Source organism: Podarcis melisellensis (assembly GCF_964234715.1).
Source record: "Podarcis melisellensis genome assembly, chromosome: 2".
Taxonomy (NCBI): domain Eukaryota; kingdom Metazoa; phylum Chordata; class Lepidosauria; order Squamata; family Lacertidae; genus Podarcis; species Podarcis melisellensis.
The window spans coordinates 71543026-71562749 of record NC_138529.1 but is presented as its reverse complement, the minus strand read 5'-3'; the positions used below and the strand labels follow the sequence as shown (position 1 = coordinate 71562749).

Sequence of the window (19724 nt, the reverse complement as noted above, 5' to 3'; positions counted from 1 at the left end):
AAGCATGGAGGTCATGACTTCCAGGCCCTCTTGCTTTCATATCAGCTTGTGCCAGCGATAGCCAATATTGCTGGACTACAACTCCCATCATTCTTGACACTTGGTCATGCTGCCTGGGGCTGCCCCCTGGGCTTATGCAATATGGGCTAATTGCATGGAAGCAATTGTGCAACAGGAAGGTCCTTACAGAGGAGAGCAGCATAACCCAGCCAAGCCATGCACCATAGGAAAAGGTCCATTTTAAAGGAATGGAAGATTTAGGTATTCTACAGCACCTTGGGGTCAAAATGAAACAGAAACAGTCTAATAGTGAAAAGGAGTGCAGGCTGCCACACTTCAGGCACAAAGGAGATTTTCTTTTTCCTACACGTAACTTGCAACTCACACTTATTTAATACGCTCACAACTTTATGCTCATTGCTGAATAATATTTTCTTAAAGACTGATGCAAAAATTGCATGCACGGTGGGGAGGGGGGGATAAGAAAATAGCAGGGGAGGGGGAAAGGGAGTGGGAGAGCAGGAAAACTCTTAAAAGCACACAAATGATCTGATTGGAGAGTTTGACCCCACCATGGAACACAGCCTCAAGATCATCCGTGGGATTACAGACACTCTGAGACTTTACAAGGAAATGTTTGATGAGTGCAAGAAACAGCTGCAGCTGCCAATCACAATGTTTCTGACAAAGAAACCATCACCATCAGCCGATGTGCACAGGCAACCCTCCTCTGGATCTTAACCACAGCCAAAAACATCTTCTGGCTACCTGTCAATCCCCACCTCTCTCCCCGGTCCTCATAACATTTGCAGCAAGTATCCAGTGGGGGAGAGAAGGAGGAAAACTAAGAGGAAGACTGAGGGCTGCATTTGCCCCACACTGGTAAGTGCAGCTTTTTTTTTTTTTAATGGTGTTTTCCTGCTTTTCTAGGGGGTGTTTTGGCTTTACGCGATTTTGCTTATACACGCGATGGCCAGGAACCTATATTGTGAGTTATCTGTACTGCCTCTTTGTTTATTAGTATCACTGCCACAAAGTGCTTTCAAATCAGATTCTGCTGCCATGGATCCTACTCTGCAGCCAGAACACTGGGAACCGCAGCTTATAATGTGGCTGCTGAGAACAGTATGTTCAGCAATCCCTAGCTCCTTTGCAGTTCCCAGGTTCCCTTGAGGGAAGGACTAACTTTGACAGGTAAACCACTGGACATACTTCTGCAGTAAGCTGTACCCTTGGCATCCTGCTTATGGATCCTTCCAGGAAATCCACAAAGACGGCCCATTTTGACTCCATGTTTCTATTCATGGAGATACCTCATGAGAATCCTTCCACAAGCATAGACCCGGAGGGAAATGTTACATCCAGTGGCCCCTATACCGGAGATGTACCAACAAAGAGAACTGGCAATATATAAAGGTAATTAGTTAGGTAACACAAATGTGTCTAAATGAATGTGGTTGGGAATTATCAGCAAGAAACATGAGACAATCCCTTTTGTGTTTTATCCTGAGCCTTGCCAACTGTATGGAATGTTGGTCAAATCAGTATTCTACTTTCTTCCTAGGTTATTTAAATATAGAAAAAGAAACAAATGTTTCAGGGAGGACTGCAAAGATAAATTAGTGTTTATAAAGTGCTTTGAGAAAATAATGACAGATGGAGAGTATGCATGTACATTCATCGCCCCTGCAACTCCATTCGTTCTTTCCATTGCAAGATGGCTCCTAGCAGCAAGGGCCTGCTTAACTACTGTTGCATTTGTTATCTGCCAAGGGAAAAGGGAAAGGAGAGAGACTAAAACTGCATTGGTGGGATGTTAAGAGGCCCTGCCAGGCTCTGTGCTGCTGAGTGTTCCCTTTATGCTTTTGCCATTCCTTTCTATGTAAACTTTAACAAAAGGGCATGCTCTGTCACTTCTTTGATATTAAGTTCTGGAGGCAATCTAGCTCATCTGAGATTTGGAAGCACCAGGTCTCTGAGCTGAACAATATTTAAGGCTGAATTTTTTATTTTATTAGGTTGTGTGCAGGGAGAACCTGACTTCCCCCAACAACTTACCAGAATCTGTTAACCTCACTTGCAGTGTGTTCAGCCTTGTGTTTTGCAGCCATAACACATGATTGTCATGCACGGAAGGTGGTGAATAATACACTTCAATATTGTTGTATTATATTTAACAGCCCCACCTGTGTTCTATATTGTGATGGCTTATAAGCAGTAAATCTGAATTGACTGAAGACCAACAGACGGATAATATTTTGGTTTAAGCAGAGCCCATCCCTTTATATGGATCTGGCTTTGTTCCTCAGAATGCTCCCTAACAAATCTACGTCCTCTTCCTGATAGCACCATTTCATCTATGCATGGAAACCCTTCAGCTCTGCCTATTTAGGTGGCCCTGAACATGAGATGAATAGCATTTCAGGTGAAGCTAACTTGGATGACCAGGATTTCAACTTCTTATTGTGCTCATTCACAACTTCACTTACTTATATACTCCTGGCTAATTTCCTCTAACTTCTACTTCAACCAATTAGTTTAGAAGAACATTTTTGCATGTACACTTAACTTGTCCACCTGCTTAACTATTTACCTTGACACATTGTCACTGAGGCTGAGATGATGCATCAATTGGGACTTTACTTGTTCTCATAGAGATGGCATCTAGATGTCTATTTAACCACTGTCTCTATGTAGCACACAATCCCAGGAGCTTTCAAGGCATTTCTCTTTTCAACCACATTTTTGTTTAGATGTCAGCACATGGTAGAGCTGCTTCTCACTTACAGTGGTGCCCCGCAAGACGAACGCCTCGCAAGACGGAAAACCCGCTAGACGAAAGGGTTTTCCGTTTTGGAGGCGCTTCGCAAAACGAATTTCCCTATGGGCTTGCTTCACAAGACGAAAAAGTCTTGCGTCCCCCCGCGGGGTTTTTTTCCGCTTTTCCCGCCCTTTTCCTAAGCCGCTAAGCCACTTAACAGCTGATCGCTAGAAGCCGCTAGACCGCTGTAGCGCTAATCCGCTAAGCTGTCAATGGGCTTGCTTGCTTCGCAAGACGAAAAAACCGCTAGACGAAGAGAATCGCGGAACGGATTCTTTTCGTCTAGTGAGGCACCACTGTACTTTAAACACCTCCTTTTCACTTTAGATTTGCATCAAGTATAGCATCCAATCTGTGTGACCCCATCAAGCAATTTACATTTATTACTGCTTCATTTTCCAGACCAGTTACAAATGACTTTTAGTAAGGCCAAAATCCTTTGCATATAATAAATTTTGGGATCTATGAATGAAGGCATGTGCAGTGTAGGTTAATTAACTTTTCTGACTTTAGTATAGTCATGCATGAAGTAAAAGCAGTCCATAGAACAGCAGCACCGAGTTTGCCTTGAATTTGGGGCTGGGGGCAGGGTCATGAGAGAAATTACTTCAGTGTGGAGGTTTGCCTGGTCCACTAAGTGGCCAAATGATCAACAGCTGTTAGGAGGTTGCATGCTATCGCTTAGAGCAGCAGTTGCCAGTGTGGCACTGCGGGTGAAGTGGTACCCTTGAGGTCTTCCCCTGGCACCCTCAAACTTTCGGCACACCCAGTCACTGCGCCTTGGTCACAAGGGTGGCTACTTTTTGTCCCCTGAAAAGCTCATCACATTTGAAGGAGGGAGAGTGATACTCTTCCCCACTTCCTCTTGTTTTCACTGCACAGATTAATAATCTTTTCCCCAGAACCCTGAGAAAAGTGAAGTGTGTGTGCCTGCATGTGTGCTTCCTCTCTTTCTGCCCGACTGTGGTGGAGAATGACTGTGGTGGAGAACGACTGTGGCTGCTCTGGGGAATGAGAAGGATCAGAGCGGGTGGTGCCCACATCACTTACTCAAAAATCCAGATCTCCCCACAGGTCTAAAAATGTTAGCCACCCCCGACAACTGCATGCCAGCTGCTCTTTGGGGCAATACATGTATTATTTAGGGACATTTAATTTCTTTGTGTTCTTTCCCTTCCTTTTTATTTGTTTTATATTTTTATATAGACACATATATAGAGGGATATAACCTTAATGGCAGAAGGGAATAGAAATCTAATGAAGAAACAATAAATGCACAAAACTCCAGTAAGTCCTGCCTAGCAATAGACAGAAAAGCTGCCCTGAAACTGCTCAGATTTGTAGCCTTAGCAGCGGCTTGTTTCTTGCTGGAGGCAAAGAATTCTATGACATGAGAGCCTGCCATGGCCTTTTAGTTAGCATCACCCATTAAAATCAGCTTCTGGTGTTGTTTTCTTAGAGTGCTGCACATAAACCTCCACTATCGCCCCACTCAATAACCCCAACGTTTCCAGATCTGTGCCAAAGACCAAGAACGCCCTTAAAGCAGGAGGCTCTCTATTCATATCAATAGAGAGCAGTTCAGCATGACGGTGCCTTGAATGTCTAATAATAGTCCTCCATAAATCCTACACTGATGAGGTAACATGGCTTTTTTTATAAGTGAGGGAAGGAGGGCGTGTGCATGGCGCACTGAACAGAAAATGCTAGCCGGGAGCAGTTGGGATGGGGGTGTAGTGTCCTTGACTGCCACTGACAGGGAAATTTTACCCCACCCCCAAGAGTTCTCTCACACTGCAGAGTGGAAATTATATCCCTTTTATACAGGGCAGACTCCTGGTTAAATAAGTTATACTCCCTCTTACCACAGCAGGCAGCCTCGTGTCCAAATTAAAACAACAACAACAACACACACACACAAGTGTTCGTGCAGGACTTACATTAATCCAGGGGTGATTCATAAACTGAGAAATTGTCATCCTCTCTGTTGGGTCTGTCTTCAGCAGCAGACGAATTAGCTGCTTAACTGAAAAGCAAAAAGACAAACATCGATGACAAGATCCTACAAAATTCAAACTATTAAGAACCCTTGAACTCTTGTCACTTTTCCTCTGCTATCAAGTCAGAAGAAAGTCTGACACTTACAAATGACTGTATAAAACATGGGAAACTGCCTTATACCAAGTCCATCCATTTGGATTCTCCCATCCAGCTCCATATTGTCTACAATGATTGGCAGCAGCTCTCTGGAGCTTGAGACAGAGGGCATTCCCAGCCCTACCTGGAATCATCAGGGATCAAACCTGGGGCCTTCTGTATGCAAAGTGCATGCTCTACCACGTATATACTATTTATTTAATGATAGGCCAGGTGAAGAAGTTACCGCTGCCTGCTCCAGCTGGCCACCATAAGGCCAACTACCAGTTACTCCATGGAAAGGATTCACAGAGAGTGTGATTGCCTGATCCTGTGCTGAGAGGAGCCTGGACTGGCTTGTCTCTTCACAAAGCCATCTGTCACCAGCTGCCAGTAAGAAGGATCCTTATGACGTGCTAAATGTTGTAATTCCTTACGGTGTGTTTTTAAATTGCATTGATGTTACTTGGAAGGATTTGCATCCTGAAACATGGGGTAGAAATAATTGCAATAAATATATAGCTGCAAAGAGAGAGCGAAAGAGATGAAAGGTGTGAAGCAGGAGAAAGAACAAAATTACAGAGTTAAACAGTTTCATAAGCTGAGCTATAAAAATTACTCTTTGCTGCAGGTGTTTAGATCCACATTTGATTGCCCAATCCTAATCAGATTTATACAGAAGTTCTACCAAGTTAAAAAGAACTTGCTTCCATATAGGCCTGGTTAGGACTGCAGGCAAAACATCTGTACTATATTATACAAAGTTTCTACAGTTGGTTTAGTCCCATGATATGTAGGCATTGGTCACATGTTCATCCTTGTGGAAATAAACGTGAAGAAGCAGGCCCCGCCCCCTACACTTTCATCCAAACCTGTGAACACAGCCTGCCTGCACAACTGTTATAAACACATAGGCTCCATTCACAGGTTCAGCTGGAAGTGCATGTCTGTGTGCCCACAGATTCACTTTTCACATGGGGCCATGGTCTTATGTTGTGTCCAGAAAATGTTTAGAATCCATGACATTTTCCGAGCCTGGAGCACAGTGAAGTCTGATTTTGACATAACAGATCAGCAGAATTTTAAATGCAGGAACGGCTTAGGCTTCTAAGTTTCTGCTAAACAAATAACGTGTGGAGTACTGATCCATGCTTTTGAAATAAACCCTTGGAGCGCATGGGTCTGACTTTGGATACCTCACATCTGCACTCCGACTAATGCGTACCTGAATCAGCCCTTCAATTCTGACTTAGGAACACTGGTAAAGTGAGTTTCATTCCTAACAATGACTGTAGTGACCAACAACTTAGGTTTGAGGTTCTGATTGATCACGGGTGTCTCAGGGTGGCAGGAGGGGGAGGCATTTCCCACACATTTCCCCGCTCACTCAACTCACTTTCTTAATGAGGTGCTCATATCCAAGACTACACAGGAGTCCTGTAAACCTCCTTCTGCTGGCCAAGCAGGACACAACATTTCCCTGCAGCTATCCCTAGGGCAGCTCAGAAAGGAGCTGGAGTTTCTAACAGGAAACAGGATTTGGGGGTGTGCAGGATTTCTTGTGTTAGATGGATGACAGGGCTTTCTATTACTGCTAAACATAGTTGTGACAGTACAGTGTGACCTGCATCAAGGTAATTGCTGCAGCTTCTCTGTGAACTAAGGATGGCTCACCCATTATGTACATCAGCTGCAACTATCAGATGCCTATGATTGTACCAACAAAGCCGGTCCGGAGGTGGCAAAATGACTCTACTGTGGTGCATCAGTAGGCTACTCACGATGCCATACACATGCTGCCTCATCCCTCTGCTACAAAATCTGCTTAGGGAGCATCATGCCTGCAAGCAGTAGGTGTTACTCAAGTTGTAGCACACGTCAACAAGGCACTAGCGCAGCCAGTTCAATAGACAAGGAAAATACCACAGACGTCATGATGGTGCCCTGTTGTTGTTACTGGGATCCCATTCCTGCCCACTTTTTTTTGCTGGTGCAGCACTTTTTTATCCCCACTCTAATGTAAGTGTTGGGTTTGAAGGAATGGTATTTGAGAAGCAGAGTTAATTTAATGGTATTTTGCGTTTCTGAAACTTCTTTACATAATGTGTAAGAGGCAGATGTTTACTTTTCTTAAACTCTGGGAGGTTTAACAAAACCTTTTAGGAAGTTACCATCTATCATGTTAGTTCATTGGCACATCTAGTTCAGTACTATCTACAACAGGATTTCCCAAAGTGTGGCTCATGGACCCTTGGTAGTTCATAAGCATCATTTCGGTGGTCCGCAATAGCAACATTAGCATCTAGCGCACAAATTACAATTGCTAGGTGGCAGAAGTGGCCCACCAAGATCCTCAGCAATCTTCAAGTGGTTCAGGGGTAAAAAAAAGTTTGGGAACCACTGGTCTGTATTATGATCCACTGGCAGCAGCAGCTCCACAAAATTTCAGACTGGGGTCTCTCCCAATCCTATGTGGAGTTGCCAGGTATTGAATCTGGGACCTTCTGCATGCATGCAAGGTGGACACTCTACCACTGAGCTACATTCCTTTTATTTTAGAGATCTCCAAGTAGCATATATGCTGGGCCAGTCTCACCACAGAATATTTAAAACATTAAACACATACACCATTGATGCACAAGTACTAGAAAGTACACAGAGGAATTCATTTACCTTCATCAGATACCTCTGACCATTCAGGATTTGGAAATCCATACTGCCCCATCCGAATTCTTCTCTTCATTCCAGGAGAAATGGCCTGGCCAGTGTTGGAGTAGAAAGGAGGGAATCCACACAAGCTACAAAAGAGTGGGATGTAGAGAAGAAATTGTACTGTCTGGGAGATGACCACATCTTTGTCTCCTCCCTGACCTTCCCCACATCTTCAGCAGTCCCATGCACAGTCCCAGATGTCTGTCGATTCTTCTGATGGAATGAGTAATATCCCAGTGACTAATTATCTGAGTGTGGCATAAAAGGAAACATCATTTTAAAACACCATTGACTGGGGATGGGTGTAGTTTGGGATAGAAGGGAAGTGTTTATTCATACTTGACATGTTAAGGGCTCTACTTCATTAATCTATTTCTCCCCCACTTCACACTTACAGAATGTACATGATGACACCAAGAGACCACATATCGCAGGATTTGTCATACTTCTCAGGACCAAGGACTTCTGGGGCTGAGTGGGATGGGGAAGAGAACCAAAAGAACTGTGAATGTCAGTTTCTCTTATTTTGATCACAAACTACAAATATTTGCATTTGTTTAAATTAAAAAAGCTGTTACTGGTTGAAAGAATACTTTTAAGTATTTGTACCTGAACCCCATGGGTGCTGGTGAAGCTTGACAAATATTTCATGGTATTTTACATCTTGTGCAAGTGTGTGTGTTCTGAATTGGTGTTCCCCATGGTCAGGCTTTGACTCCTGATTTCCTGAGCCATCAGTGCTCTCATTCTATGTTGGGAAGACTGAGCACTGTGCTTTGATGGTGCCATCTAAAATGCCCACCTGAGTCATCAGACACCTGGGTCAATTTCTGCTCATTCTGCCCTGCGAAGCCCTAGCCTCATAACATGTTCCTCAGTTCCTGATCAACTTGCTTCTTGGGTAAGGACATGGCTGCCTAAGCTCCAGCCCGCTACCCTACCTGTTTTGAACCATGTACGAGATCTGGCCCACTTGAACTGGCAAGGAAGATCCTAACCCTGGTTCTGGTACCTGACGGCCTGGAGCCTGACCGTTGCAGAGATCTGAAAGTGGGAGGTGGGGAGGTTTTTTTTCTAAAGCACAATCATGTTCTGCCCCCTGGACTTAACAACTAAAGAGAAAAGTGGGGGGAAAGGGGACATGCAGACTCACCTACGTAATAGGGAGTATAACAGGGGGTCTGCAGCGCATTCTGCACCGTCGTCTCTTTGGCAAATCCAAAGTCTGTAAGCTTCAGTACTGCATCCTTCGCTTTAGATGTGTAAAGCAGGTTTTCTGGCTGTGATGGTGTCAAGAGAGAAACATAAAATGAGGCTGAACAGGAGAGGTTTCTGGGGGGAAGTTCTATTCAACTGTAGGCTTTGTTCTGTTCCTCTAGGTTGATAGGTGGTGTAGTGCCCAGCATCAAGTTTGTATTTTATTATCAATAGATTGCAATGTGGTGATGCGGATTTTAAATAAACACCAGGACTTCTTCAATAAATCTTTTAAAAATGAACTGAGCTTCTGGACAACTGTATACTTAGAAGATACTTGGGATCCTGACCAAGATGGTTCTTCTTCGCACAATTAAAAACTGGGACACACTAGTTCCTCTCAATGTAGTAACATGGCCTGTGTCAAGTCACCACTGTCCATTTTCTTGTTATGGTTTGGGCATTTCTCTTCTCTGCCAAGGCACTTTTCAAGCCTCACCTTGACATCTCTGTGGGCGATGTTCATCCCATGTAGATACTGAATGGCTGTTCCAATGTCTCTCATTATTTCAGAGGCCTCTAGAAATAAAAATTCATGAGAAAGGTCACATTAACATTCCCTCCATACTTCAGAGATATGCAGCTAGGCAATGCTTCTGACTAGCAACTAGCTTGTTTGTTTGCAGGGCTAGTGTCAAGACAGGGGGAAAACTAAAATTAGCCCTAACAGCTGTGTTTTGGGTTTTGCAAATGACTATGCCTCCACACATCTTAAACTCTCCTGCTCTGCAGCACCCTTCCTAGAAGGCAACATAAAAATGACCAGAAAGTCATGTATGGTGCATACGTACAGTATACACTACTTGTTCCTATGGTATGACTAACCAATTCACACCTAAACTGATAGCAAGGTTCTGAATGCCCTTTGAGCCCTCAGACTTGAGCAGAGAGACGTAAAATGCAAAGCAGAAAGGATAAACACCTACCATCTACTACTCAGTGATCTAAAGATCTCATTGCACTTTCTATGTTTGAACGTATAGTTTATAATCGTCAGTCTGCTTTGGATACCGGTTTGGACATATGGGGCATGTGTCACCTAAAGCCTGTTGGCAGAAACCGTGCACGAGGACTTCTGTTTGTGCAATGGGGCTTCCTCTCTCATAATTGGCTCTTGGAGATCCAATTGGCAGGCCCCCAACAGTGCTTAGGAGAGGGGGTGGGGAATCATTGTTCTATATGGCTAGCTGACATGCATATGCAGACAGAACGTTCAACACAGTGTGATGCTGAATTCTACCCATGGACTGCCTATATTAAATTATGTGTTTAAGTCAGGATCAGTGGAATATTCTCATTGTTACGCTTGACTGACAACATTCCCCCCCCCCCATTACCTGTTATATTTCCAATGATACTTTTAAAAAAATTGTAAAAAAATCTTTGGTGAAGTTTTAAGTCCCTTCCCATTTCCTCAAAGTGCCTGGGGAAGAAGCTGCTGCTGAGAGTTCCTGGGCAAAGCACAGTAAGGCCTCCCTTTCATGTGAATGGCTTGGCTCCACACTGCTTAGCCATTGCAGCTTGACAGAGGAGGGAGTTGTACACCTCCCCTCCAAATTATATGATCCAGACTGATCTGGGTTTTCTTTCTGACAAAAAGCCACTAGCCCCCCACCTGATCTACAAGCTCTTTACACACACACACACACACACACACACACACACAGAGAGAGAGAGAGAGAGAGAGAGAGAACACAATTTAATGCTGTACCTTTTTCTGTGAAAGCTTGGTCGCCTCGTTCCTGGATCCTGCTGAACAGCTCCCCTCCCTCCATGCTGTGAACAAAGTGCAAACACACAGAGGATTCATAATGCAAGCACAAAGGGGGTCCCATCTCAGTAGCTTGTTTTTTTTATATATGAATACTGCTGTTTCCACTTCCTATCTGCTGTGTGCATTTCTAATATTAGCTTTATTATCCTTAAAAGGCAGCCAAGACATTGTTACTATGGCCTTATGACATAGATGAAGGCCTCAGTAACTATTTTGCCTCACAGTTGCTCAAATGCCTAAAACAACCCTGATATAAAGAAACTATTATTCTTGTTCTGTAGCTGTTGCTGATTGGATTCAAAGTGTCCTGCTTGCTTTGGGGTGCTTTCTAGGACCATTCAGATACAGTGGTACCTCGGGTTAAGTACTTAATTCATTCTGGAGGTCCGTTCTTAACCTGAAACACCACTTTAGCTAAATGGGCCTCCTGCTGCTGCCGCGCCGTTGCTGCACGATTTCTGTTCTCATCCTGAAGCAAAGTTCTTAACCTGAAGCACTATTTCTGGGTTAGCGGAGTCTGTAACGGAGTTACAGCAGAGTCTGTAACCTGAAGCGTATATAACCTGAAGCATATGTAACCCGAGGTACCTCTGTACTTGGAAAGCAAGGCTGCAAAAGTACATGGGAGGAAAGGCAGCAATCTTCCCTTTGCCTACTCCTCAGATACAGGCATAGCAATATCTCTGTAAACTTCAGTTCAGCCACTTGTTACATTATATTTCATATATACAGTATTGTTGTTTTAAAAAAAATGTTTAGGGGTACTCTCATTTTCCTACTCATATTGAAATACTGCCCCTCAATGAGGCCAAACTTAGTTTCACAAAATGTTTAGGGGTATGCATCCCCCCAGAAAAAAAGCACTGCATATATATTTCCTACCACATTGCTTCTTGACCAGGTTGCAATCTTGCACACAGGCTACTTTAATCACACTAACTTCAATAGGATTTAATCTACTTTAAAGCACACAGGATCACAGCTTAAATCCTATTGAAATTAATGGGCTTTAAGGTAGCCCGTGTGCAGAATGGAACCTACATATGAATGAGCAGGAAGAAAACAAACAAAAAAAGCCTGCGGTTTTAATATAGAGGCAGGCTCTTCAGAGAAAGCTGAATCACTGCTCTTTGTTGACCCTACTGGAAATGAGCACATCAGACAGTACTGCAGGAAGGCAAAGAGTAATCCCTGTTGTTCTGATGCCATCAAAATTCTGAAAAGTATGAGAAAAACAACAGAGGCAGCAAAAGGAGGGGAAGATAACACACAAATGAAAGATAGAGTCAAAGCCAGCCCTATCAAAACTCTGCATAAGAAACCACATAATGAGAAAGAGGGGAAATGTGATCTGAGCAAACATTTTTTGGGCCAAGATGTGAAATGGAACCCTTAGAACAAAGATATGGGAAGCTAGGCTTGCCTATATCTCCACTGATTTTGATGCAAGTCAGACAGTTTCCTATGTACCTACTCAGTGTTACAAATTTGGCTCTGAACAATATATTGCAGGGAGGGAGGGGGGTTTCAACACACCAGCACTGGCTCCACCCTCTGCATCTCCTCCAGGTTTTTGAGAGCTTGCCAAAACAGCAATTCAACTACATTCATTTATTCACCATCTCAGATCATGTCTGCACAGGATCATCATGTCTTTACAGGAGCTTTCACAAACATAAAACTCCGAAAAGCCTGTCCTGGCAACACAAGGGGAATATCAACATTATTTATTCAGGAAATTGGTTGGTATTCTTCAAAACAGAGTTCTTTGTTAACAGCAGAATTTTTAGCCTCCTAGTATGTCTGGAGAAAGTTGGTCCAAACAAACAAGAGCCAGAGTGTGGCCTAGTGGCTGGGGTGTTGGTTTGATCCCCGTACACCAAGGTTCAATCTCCATATGGGACAGCTGCAAATTCCTGCATTGTAAGGGGTTGGACTAGATGATCCTCAGAGTCTCTTCCAATTCTACAATTCTATGATTCTAAGCTATCCTGTTTCCAGCACAGCTAAGACCTCACCTTCTATTTTCTCTGACAATTTGTTGCCTCTCTCTGACCTATGGCAACTGGGCATTAGTGCCTCCTTCAAGCTTAACTCCTCTCCTCTCTCTCCTCTTGCAAGCCTGATTAACCACCCTGGAAATGTATGAACTGAATGGCAATATGCAGTTCAACCAGATCAGACACCAGCATCAACCACAGAGCAGGGAGAGCTATGCCCTTCAAATTCTGCCTTGTTGGGTTTTCTGGTTGGCCACTGTAGGAAACCAGATGCTGAACTAGACAGGCTTTTGGTCTGATCCTACAGGGATGTTCTTATATCTGCTTCCTACTACGTTAGGTAAGGTTGAGCTCAATGCAAACTTCTGAAAGGGAGTGGATCGCCACAAGGTGCTGCTATTGTTTCTTCAGGGCCAGCATGGACTCTGCTCTCACGCGAACATGTGCCATCACGGATCAAAGTCAATGCAGTGAATGGTTTGGACTGGACTAGCATTCTGTGTGTGGAACAATAGTCACTCACAGAGAATAATGAAAGAAAAGACAAACGAAGAATAGTGCATATTCTTGCCTTCCCCAAGGTTCTGTGTTGTTGTTTTTTAAAAAGATTTTGGGCCCCCCATCCCCCATAATTCCAGAAAACTCCGTAAAGCCACATTCCACTGGAGAACCATTTATGTCCATGTGGAGATGGCAGTATTGAATCAGTAGCTTATGTACTGCTAGTTTTGAGGAGTGAGGTTATTACCCCTCTACTACTATCCATACCAGGTCGCTCAACCATTGCTACCTGTCTTTTCTTCTGGCAGATCAAGATAACTAGGTGACAGCAAAAACTGCAAAAAAATTAGCAGGGGCAATTAGAATAAGATCTATTATTTGATTAATTTTCTAGCATTCCTCAGCTTAAAAAAACCCCCCCAAAAAGAAAGCCTATTGGCTCACATGTTTATCTGTGGCTAAATTTTGTCATTTGTATTGATGTAAATCTCCAGAATGTATTTAGTATAGCTAACTATTTAGATCTATCTTCATACCATTCCATGATTATCAGGATGCACCTCTTCCCATGATGTATGTTCTCATAAACATCCAGGATGTGGACGATGTGTGGACAGCCTGAAGCCCGCCAATGATGATCCACTTCCTGTCGTGCTTTTGGGCTATCATACAAGAGCTGTAAAGGAAAAAGAAACAGGAATAATGGTCACATTTGTCTTCCTGGACCACCATACTTAGAATTCTGATGGACATGGAACTGAGCAAATATCTCACTGAGCTGGACAACTGCTAGAGGGGCAGCCACATATTTGTTCCCAGAACAAACACAGGGACCTGACTGTGAAGTTGCTCTGTGCCTCGGAAAAAGCAATTTCACAAAATAGCGCCTACCCTGTTGGACTAGAGAAACCTTAAAGCTACTAGCTCTATGATATCAATCCTGACCCAAATATCAATTAGTTTCTAGGCCCAATTCAAAGTGCTGGTTTTGACCTATAAAGCCTTAAACAGCTTAGGACCACAATACCTCAAGAACTGCCTCTCCCCATATGAACCAACCTGGACCCTACAATCATCATCTGAGACCTGTTTTTGTGTGCCTTCCATGAGAGATCTGGAGGGTGGCAACACGAGAACAGGCCTTTTCTGCAGTGGCTCCCTGCTTGCAGAATGCTCTCCCTAGGGAGGCTTGCCTGGTGTCTTGGTTGCAGATCTGTAGGCACCAGGGAAAAATTAGCCTAGGCCTTGGGCAAATTTAATCAATTAATTAAAAAGGAATTAGCCTAGGCCTTTGGCTAATTAAACAATCTATGACTGTGTATGGGGGTATTATTTTTGTTTTCTGTTTTTATATTGGAAACCACCCTGTGATCTTTGGATGGGCAGGCATAGAAATTTTAAGAACAACAATAAATGTTAACCAGAGAGACTGCCTTGGGGACTCTCAGCCACCCTAACTCATCCTGCAAGGGCTGAATTCTGCTGACACCTCTCTGTAGTCAGGTGCCTATTGCATAGAGGCCAACGGGCTTGCCTGCAAAAGTAGATTAGTGCGAGGATGTGGAGCAGAGCTTTAACAATGGGCAGGAAAAGCAAAGGTTTTCATCTCTTCTTCCCCACTCAGGTAGGCACAAAATAACCCTTTCTCAGTATCGCACTCAGACTCTGAAATGTAAGCACTAGCAAGGAAGAATGGGGACAGAGAGAGGACTTCTTCCTGACAGCAGCAACACCTGGTTTGAATGGAGTTAGATGTTTCAGCTCTCCAGACAAAGTAAGGATATGGTTTGCTTCTCTTTCTCTCTACTCCAGCCAGCACAGAAATGGGCTATTGCAAAAAGCACTTGGGGGCCTTCCAGCAACCAAGGATTGTTAAATACACAGTGACTGTATGAATATGCTTCCTGAATGTTAAACCAACCTCATGCATTCCAAGGGTCACTGACTGCGTTCTTATGCTTCAGTCCCTGCTATAAGCTGAAACAACTTTATTTTGAAGCATCCACTAACACTCCCCATTAGGGCAGAGATTTGCTTCAACCCTCACAACAGATTTATATCTAAGTATCTATCCCCAAAGATCACACTGGAAAATACTCCAAGCAGCACCAGCTTTTTTCCCTAATGTGACTGTTTGGCTTCTCATGCCTCACAATCTGACCAGAGAAATCCAAACTCTGTGCCGAGAAAAGCAGGGTTCTGCAACATGTGCACACATTAAACCAACATCTGGAAATGTTTATAACTAGTCATGGGGTAGAGCAAAGATATGAAGCACATGAAATTCGACCCCTTTGAAATACAAGATGTCTTATTCAGCCATCCCTCTGTGTTCTGAAATTTCACGATGCATCATCTCACACCCTCTGCAGTTGCAGAGATGTTGCATTTTTTAAAAAAATGAAAGTTAAAGTTCTCATGACACAGACTCCTACATCCAATACTCCTGTTCATGTTTATTCTCTACTTGGGAGGTTTACTCAGGAGCAGGCCTATTGAAATTAATGAACTCTGAATAAAACTGAATTGAATACCACTCCTGGAATTCTTATACCCCTAGACACAACTGCTGAAGCAGAATTCTAGGGAGGTATCACAACAGCTTCTTTTCCTATGCAGAGCTAATGCCCAGGTAAGGAAAGACACACACATACACAGTTACCGATTCAGTTATTGGCTTGAGCTTATTTTGCTATAAATACCTCTTATTGATTGTTGACATAAATAAGGCACATTCCTCTATTTAAGTAATATATTTATTTAACCTACTGTAAAACATACTGTTTTTGTTATCTGAGAGTAATGCAGTGTGTGGTGTGGCCATCTTACATATTTTTCCTAGTACTGGTGACGCTCCTTGTTGTTATTAGACGGCGACAGCATCCTATCATGGGTGGGTGGGTGTTTGTGTGCATAATTTTCACAATCAGAACTAGCTGGATGCACCCGACTTCCCATGAGGTTGGGGGGGGGGGAGCAGCAATGACTGTACTCCCTAATCTTTTATGTGATTCTTCCCATGGCAGCCATTTTTTTGATCGGCACCCACAGCACTTTCTTTTTTTAAGATTTCTTTTTAATTTTATTGATTTGTTAGCAACAAGTACAAACACAACAACAATAAAAAGAATTTTAAAAGGAATGCAGCTATTAGACTTACAAATTTTCCCACCCCTGACATAGAGCATACAAACCACACATGTACATAGCACCCACACAAGAAATGCACACACTACAATAGAGGATGTGATACGCACAGGGCATGCCCTGCTCTCTGCAAGCCTTCTTGTCTGTGGTGCACCACCTTTTAGTGATCTTCCTAGGGAGGCTTGCTTGGTTCCCATACTCTCCTCAGGCTTTTAAACTTTTAAACCTTTTACTGCACCTGTTTTATTTGCTTTCCCTTGGAAATTTCCATTTTTCATGTTTTTACCTGCAGTTCCCTTCCCGTAATTGTATTGTTTTTATTTTGCATTGGTTTTTTATTCTTTTTCTTAGCCCCACTTGTGTGCTGGGGGTGCCGGGTAAAAATATGGTTAAATAAAACAAATGAATGCCTGAAAAGAAAACAGGAACCTGCATAATTCCTTGGTCAGACTCGTGCAGTGCCAGGGGGGCCTGGTCCCTCACAAAGGGAGGTGACAACATCATCTGTTTGCTGCCTTTGCATCACGGTAAAGTGGACAGAGACAAGGTAATATCCACACAAACAAGGAGCTCTACATGCTTAGTTATTGTGTTGCAAGCCTAGAAGAACTAGCACCAAGACTGATGACAACTGGGAGATGTTCCTCAGCTGCATTCCTCCAACCAAAAGCAGAGAGCAGCAGGTTGCCAGTGTTCTCTGTGGTACTAAGTAAGAAGGTCTTCTCTTTGTTACCTTGAACCTGCTTTCCCCAGAATTGCTCTGTGACCTACTCAGACCTCCACTTCTGCAATTCAGCGCTTTGTGTAGATTCCTGCCAAACCCGACACTCAATTTCTCCAGTTGCCTTCTCACAATCTTGTCACCCATCTTGTCTCACCTGACCATCCCACTGTCATTGCCCTGAGTTCAGCAGGGACAAGGATACAGAGCTGGAAGCTACACTGACATGGACTTAGGAGCCATGTAATTGGGGGAGTGAGCTACTGAACTTGAAGCTGGCAAGCAGGAGCTCGCCAAACCAAACAAGAGCATCCAGGCCTGTAGAACTGGAGCCATGGTCCTTACAGGGACATTCTCTGCAGCCTAAGGAACCAAGTGCCTCCTATAGTCTGTTGCTAGTCCAACAGCACAGGGAGGCACCAGGCAGCACACCGCAGAATGCAAGAGAAGTGCCTGTATTCAGGGGAGAGAGCTGGCTGTTCTCTAATTCTCCCAAAGCAGTATAGCTTGGTAGACGGTAGAGAGTTCCAGACCTTCTCAGAGCAGGTTGCTCACTGCAGGCTCCTTCTTCAGATCAAAACAAGACACCTACCCATCATACTCTACCAACCAGATGTCAACAACTTTGCTGTGCATAGCTTTCCCCCATTCCCACTGAAAATAGGCTGAAATTATGGCTTCTCAGCAGTTATTAAAGGTAAAAAGTAAAGGGACCCCTGACCATTAGGTCCAGTCGTGACCGACTCTGGGGTTGTGGTGCTCATCTCACTTTATTGGCCGAGGCAGCCGGCATACAGCTTCTGGGTCATGTGGCCAGCATGACTAAGCCGCTTCTGGCGAACCAGAGCAGCGCACGGAAATGCCGCTTACCTTCCCGCCGGAGCGGTACCTATTTATCTACTTGCACTTTGACGTGCTTTCGAACTGCTAGGTTGGCAGGAGTTATTACCTTGTAATAATATATGAAATGGATTTTTAAATTTTATGTCAATTTTAAAATATTTTAAGTTATTCAATTCATTAAGATTTATTTCTGTTTGATTAAATAGTTAAAGGATCCAATGGAGGGGAATGTAAACTTGTCAAATAAATGGCTTTTGCTCAACTGAGATCTTTCCTTCTGCTCCTCAGAAAGCTCTGGGATAACTCTGGGTAAAAGCTTAAGAAATCTAATTCCTGTGAGGAAAAGTGTTATTGACCTACTTCCTCCATAGGTTCCTCCTGACAATTCTTTCTCCTCTATATAAATAAGAACAATGACACTTTGATGATAACAATGATTACTGGCACAAGATTCTCAATGTCTCTTACATTTGTGAAAATGGTATCCAGCTTGTTGTTTACATTGCTACAAAACAATTGTTTTCTCCTTTAAGAACATAAGAAGAGCCTGCTGGATCAGGCCGGTGGTCCGTCTAGTCCAGCATCCTGTTCTCACAGTGGCTGAACAGTTGCCTGTGGGAAACCAGCAAGCAGGATTTGAACACAAGAGCAGTCTCGCCTCCTGTAGTTCCCAGCAACTGGCATTCAGAGGTACTTTCTTTTCCATCCTGAATCTTCTAATACTCATCTTTATTAAAAGTAAAGCCCTGCCCGTACGGGCCAGTCTTGACAGACTCTAGGGTTGTGCGCTCATCTCACTTAAGAGGCCGGGAGCCAGCGCTGTCCGCAGACACCTCCGGGTCAAGTGGCCAGCGTGACTTAGCTGCTCCGGCGAACCAGCACCAGAGCAGCACACGGAAACGCTGTTTACCTTCCCGCTATAAAGCGGTACCTATTTATCTACTTGCACTTAAGGGTGCTTTCGAACTGCTAGGTGGGCAGGAGCTGGGACTGAACGACGGGAGCTCACCCCGTCGCTGGGATTCGAACCGCCGACCATGCGATCGGCAAGTCCTAGGCGCTGAGGTTTTACCCACAGCGCCACCCGCGTCCCTTTCATCTTTATTGGATGTCCACAAATTCTAGTGTTATGAGGAAGGGATATACGTAATCTTTCACTATCCACTTTCTCCATGCATCATTTTATAAACCTCTATCATGTCACCTCTTACCCACCTTTTCTCTAAACTACAAGGTCTCAAACGTGGCAACCTTTCTTCAAAGGGAAGCTGCTCCACAGAGAGCATTACCAAAATACGGGGCTTTGTCATTTTGAAACACTGACTCCTTTGCACTATTGCCTCTCTCATCTTCTGGCCACAAGCCCAGATTATTATTATTTTTTTCAAGTGACAAGCATTGCCTGTTGCGAAGTGGCGGTGGCAGCTGCCTAAAGGAAAGAAGCCAAGCAGACAGAAAACTCTTGAGATTCACCAGGAAATGCTTGATTTAATTTAAATCACCTTGTTATACTGAATTCATTACCGATAATATGCTGCATATTTTTTTGTAAAATTGAAAAGCAGAAAATGCACCTCGGAACAGTACGTGAGACTCATCAGTTTGCCAGGGGTAAAAATAAATAAATCCAAAACTACGCACAATGTACAGAGCCTAACAACAACATTTTTTTTTTGCATGATACGGGCCTCCATTTAAGGTTTGCTTATATAATTTGTGTTGCAACCCATTTAGGTTTATACAAGGAAGAAGGATGTACAATTACCAGGCATCTAATAGAATTAAGATGTACATGAAGGAAAACCTCAGAAT

At 43.6% G+C, this 19724-nt stretch overlaps 1 protein-coding gene and 1 long non-coding RNA gene across 2 annotated transcripts in view; one reads left to right on the top strand and one right to left on the bottom strand.

Moving 5' to 3' along the window:
* Nucleotides 1-19724, bottom strand: part of MAPKAPK3 (MAPK activated protein kinase 3) — a 72807-nt gene that overhangs the window by 5783 nt on the left and 47300 nt on the right. Inside the window, exons 3-9 of the mRNA XM_081900345.1 lie at nucleotides 13738-13877; nucleotides 10638-10702; nucleotides 9366-9445; nucleotides 8823-8949; nucleotides 8065-8140; nucleotides 7631-7755; nucleotides 4762-4847 (exon numbers count right to left, since the gene is read on the bottom strand). Coding sequence (XP_081756471.1) covers nucleotides 4762-4847; nucleotides 7631-7755; nucleotides 8065-8140; nucleotides 8823-8949; nucleotides 9366-9445; nucleotides 10638-10702; nucleotides 13738-13877 — 699 coding nt within the window. The remainder of the gene's footprint in view (nucleotides 1-4761; nucleotides 4848-7630; nucleotides 7756-8064; nucleotides 8141-8822; nucleotides 8950-9365; nucleotides 9446-10637; nucleotides 10703-13737; nucleotides 13878-19724) is intronic.
* Nucleotides 489-8795, top strand: LOC309363899. Its single transcript, XR_014165630.1, has 3 exons — nucleotides 489-882; nucleotides 8067-8179; nucleotides 8378-8795. It is a non-coding gene; the product is annotated as an uncharacterized lncRNA (long non-coding RNA).